This window comes from Phyllobates terribilis, unplaced genomic scaffold (assembly GCF_046119375.1).
Source record: "Phyllobates terribilis strain yellow unplaced genomic scaffold, ASM4611937v1 Scaffold_630__1_contigs__length_931244, whole genome shotgun sequence".
NCBI lineage: Eukaryota > Metazoa > Chordata > Amphibia > Anura > Dendrobatidae > Phyllobates > Phyllobates terribilis.
Genome location: NW_027363390.1, coordinates 670,554 through 674,902, shown reverse-complemented (window position 1 = coordinate 674,902; position 4,349 = coordinate 670,554). Strand labels below are relative to the sequence as shown.

The window sequence follows — 4,349 nt, the reverse complement described above, 5'->3', positions numbered from 1 at the left end:
TGGTGGGAAGACCCTTTTATCCAGGGATGAGGAGTCAGTAAGCCAAACTGCCGACTTGAACTGTAAGAATTAATAACCACACATTACTGCAATATATAATAGTACATACAGTATTCAGCAAGCTATGCAATAACATCATGAATTCTATACAACATTAACAAGATACAATTTGTAACTGTTTTATTTTGTATCTGGAGTTGGTGCGATCTTTTGGCTTTTATTACTTTCCTGTTCCCCAACCATAAAAGTACAGCACTTACGAGAAGTTGTACATTTTGTAGGGCGACAGATTTTGGTAGATGCACAGAATTATCCAAATTACAAAGGGTTTTTTTTACAAAAATTGCAGAAAAGAAGAAAGAATTTTGCTTTAGTTTTTTATACATCCACTAATATACATTGTGCAATAAATATATTGTTCCCAGTCCATTACTGAAGTTTCGCTACCAGATAACTGAACATATCATTTTCTTAGAAATGTAAAAGTGCAGATAACAAAAATACAGATTTATGTCACAAAGTGTGAGATTAGTTTACCAGGATGGGAGCTGAAAAGTCCTTTTGCTTTCTTTTGAGGGGTTGAAAGAGTTGGAAAAATACTTGGTTTATCCAATGGAAAAAGAAGGAAAGGCTGAATGCCATAATGAGGACAGTCCAGGGTTTGGGTTGTGTAATAAACCTCATTAGGTGTCAGCTCAGACGGGTCCTTGAGAACGGTGGGATCTACTCAGATAGGGCTCAGGTGTTTATGACTGGTCATTTTATAGCATATTTGCTGAATATACATATTCATACAAAGCACATACAAACATACTGTCATTTAAGCATTATTATGATCGGGACATTATTGTGTTATTTGGGAGCTTTTACTATGGGGTTTTCCATCTCTTATTGTTTAGCAAACAGATTATACAGGGTGGGCCTTTTATATGCATACACCTAAATTAAATGGGAAAGGTTGGTGATATCAACTTCCTGCTTATGGCACATTAGTATATGGGAGGGGGAAAACTTTTCCAGATGGGTGGTGACCATGGAGGCCATTTTGAAGTCGGCCATTTTGGATCCAACTTTATTTTTTTCAATGGGAAGAGGGTCATGTGGCACAGCAAAGATATTGAGAATTTCATAAGAAAAACAATGGTGTGCTTGGTTTTAACGTAAGTTTATTCTTTCATGAGTTTTTTTACAAGGTTATGACCACTTATAAACTGTGTTCAAAGTGCTGCCCATTGTGTTGGATTGTCAATGCAACCCTCTTCTCCCACTCTTGACACACTGATAGCAACACCGCAGAAGAAATGCTAGCACAGGCTTCCAGGATCCATTGTTTCAGATGCTGCACATCTCGTATCTTGATGCTATTGTGTGGTAATGGGATACAAAGATAGTGGGGCCATTCTTCATCAATGGAAACCTCAATGCCACTGGATATCAGAAATTGCTCCATGATGATGTGTTGCCCTCTTTATGCACTGAAGATGGCACGTTCCCTGAGTTTTACCAACAAGATGGTGCACCACCACATTATGGGTGTCAGGTCTGAGCATTCCTACATGAACAGTTTCCTGGAAAGTGGATTGTTCGTCGTGGGCCAGGTGAATGGCCACCAAGGTCTCCCGATCTGACCCCCCTTAGACTTTTATCTTTGGGGTCATCTGAAGGCAATTGTCTATGCTGTGATGTGCAGCATCTGAAACAGCCTGTGCTAGCATTTCTTCTGCGGTGTTGCTATCAGTGTGTCAAGAGTGGGAGAAGAGGGTTGCATTGACAATCCAACACAATGGGCAGCATTTAGGGTATGTGCCCACGATGCAGAAATGAAGCAGAAAATTTCTGCAGCGTTTCTGCATGTTCTTGGCAGTAAAAACGCTTGAGGATTTTGCATGCGTTTTTGACATGTTTTTGCAGTGTTTTTACATGCAGATTTGACTTGCGTTTTTCAAGTGCATTGCGACCTCAAATCCGCATGCAGAAACGCACAAATAATGGACATGTTGCGGATTTTTCCGCAAGGAAAATCCGCTGCGGAAAATTCCGCAGAATGGGCACAGAACATGCGGATTTTCATTGGGGATCATAGGGCACGGATTACCAAGCGATTTGCAAGTGTTTACGCTGTGGAAAATCAGCATCAAAAACGCTTGAAAAGTTAGGGAAGTTTCCAATATCAGGTGCCGCAAATAGAGTTTATTGTGCGGTCATCATTTTTGGCCCAGTCTATGAAGAAAGTCTTACCTTCAACAGGTGCACTTATGTGTCTCCTTCTCTCCCACAGCAGCCATAATAGTATCACGCTGCTACAAGGGTCTGCCTGACACAGTTCAGCTCCGCACTATCTATCTAGCCCCAATCATCCTGGAAAGAGGTCTATACTATATTGACGGAACATAATCTCTAACCATCTGTAGGGATCCATGCGGATCACCCCAGTATTAACTACTGCCTATGAATGAAAAAGCCTAATTCCTGTAACACCTCAGCAGCCTATCATACGCTACTGCACAGATAATCAGGTAGTATCATTACCATACCAATAGGCACATTGTTATGGAGATATTCCTACACCTTATTAAATAACAGTTGTACCTTTCATATTCTAGCATTCAGCACTTCTGCACTCTAATCTGCACACCCTTACAACAACAGGCATCATTACGGGGACCATCCCCCCACTACCCCATGCGGGGAAGTAACGTATACCTTCCTACTTAGGCCTTCTATCAGGATGTAATCACTATCCTTATATCTAAGAACATTTCTCCCTCCATTTAGGGCCCACCATTAACCATCATCGGCTGCAAATCTACAATACTACCTCTAGCAATAGGACCTAAATCCATCAAGTCGAGAATACTCAACACCGGAGGACAATTTATCCCTCTATCCCCGTCCTATACAAATATTTTATCAATTTTAGTTGTATGATTTTATATCAATAAAGCATTTTTTAATCAATTATCTCAATTATTTAATCTTTTAGCTCATTCACACAACAGTTCAGGGCGAATTCAATATATTATATCCATTTACCCTACTCTTTGGGCAAACTGTGGCATTGCCTCTGAATTCGCAGCAGTCCTGCTGGCAAGATCCCTTTAGTGCCACTGTTCTATATCCCCAAGTATTCCGATTACCAATATATTAGATGTCAACCAACATTGGACTGGTAGTCTAATTAGGTCAGCTAGCCAATCTTGATTTTTAGATGTGACCCAATGTTGGGAAACTGGACAAGTCTGTAGATATCCTTTGCAAATAATCGACCGGAGGGTTTGGAGCTTCAGCCACAAGGGAATGAAGAGATTGTATTTAAAACAATAAGGTCCTATCCTATCTCATTTTCTCCATTGCACTTAAATATTGACTATGGACTTGTAAAATTCATCAAGGCTTTAATATACAATTTAAAATTCATATACCTTTTCACATTAGTTGGAAAAAAAAGTATTATTTATAAGGTCAACTTTTGTATCATCTTCTTAACCCCATCTTTAAAATCATGGTTTTTCAAGTTGTAAATTATAGGATTAAATAACGGCACCAAAACAATGTATAAAAGGGCAAAAAAAGTATCTTGTTCTGGATAATAACTCGATGCTGGCCTCATGTACGGGAAAATGATGGTCCCATAGAAAATGCTGATACATGTGAGGTGGGAAGAACAGGTTGAAAATGCTTTATAGCGTCCTTCCGTAGATTTGATCTTCAGGATCGCAACAATTATGAAAACGTAAGAGATCAATGTCAGCAAGAATGTAGAAAGAGTCAAAAGACTGCCAACTATGCAATTCATCATTTCTACTTTATAAGTATCACTGCAAGAGATCTTAAGGAGAGGTGAAAGGTCACAGAAAAAATGGTCAATTTTATGGGATGCACAAAATGATAGCTGAGAAACAAGGGAAACATGTCCTGCTGGATCCAGAAGACCGATGATCCAAGCAGATGTTGCAAGTCCAGTGCAATGTTTGAAACCATAGGCGGATTATAGTGAGGGCAATCTGGGCTACCGTCCGGGGCCCGAGGCTCCAGGGAGGCCCATGGCCCGAGAATTTATTGCCCCCATTATAATTCGTATATATTATAACCGCCGGTGTCGCAGGTCCTTTATGCTGAGCCCGCGCTGCCGCATTACGTCTGGCAGGACGTACCCAGCATACAGAGTGCGGTCGCTGCGGCTGAAGCCACGCCTACCAAAGAGCTTCTGCTTTAGTTGATGGTGGCTCTGCCGGCTCCCGCGCCTGACGATTGGAGACAACCTGCCGCTCCTGCTCCTCCTGTTCTCCCTCCTCCTTCGCTCCTCCTGTAGCTGCTGCTCGTCTGCCACTATGTAAAGTATGCATAAT

At 41.1% G+C, this 4,349-nt stretch overlaps 1 protein-coding gene across 1 annotated transcript; it reads right to left on the bottom strand.

The window, feature by feature from the left end:
- Positions 1-3,454: 3,454 nt before the first annotated feature.
- LOC141234144 (olfactory receptor 5AR1-like) lies at positions 3,455-3,988 on the bottom strand (the record flags this gene model as incomplete). The annotated part of the gene is made up of 1 exon (XM_073667984.1): positions 3,455-3,988. A coding segment is annotated over one exon (534 nt), but the record flags the coding sequence as incomplete, so codon positions are not given.
- Between the last annotated feature and the right edge of the window lie 361 nt (positions 3,989-4,349).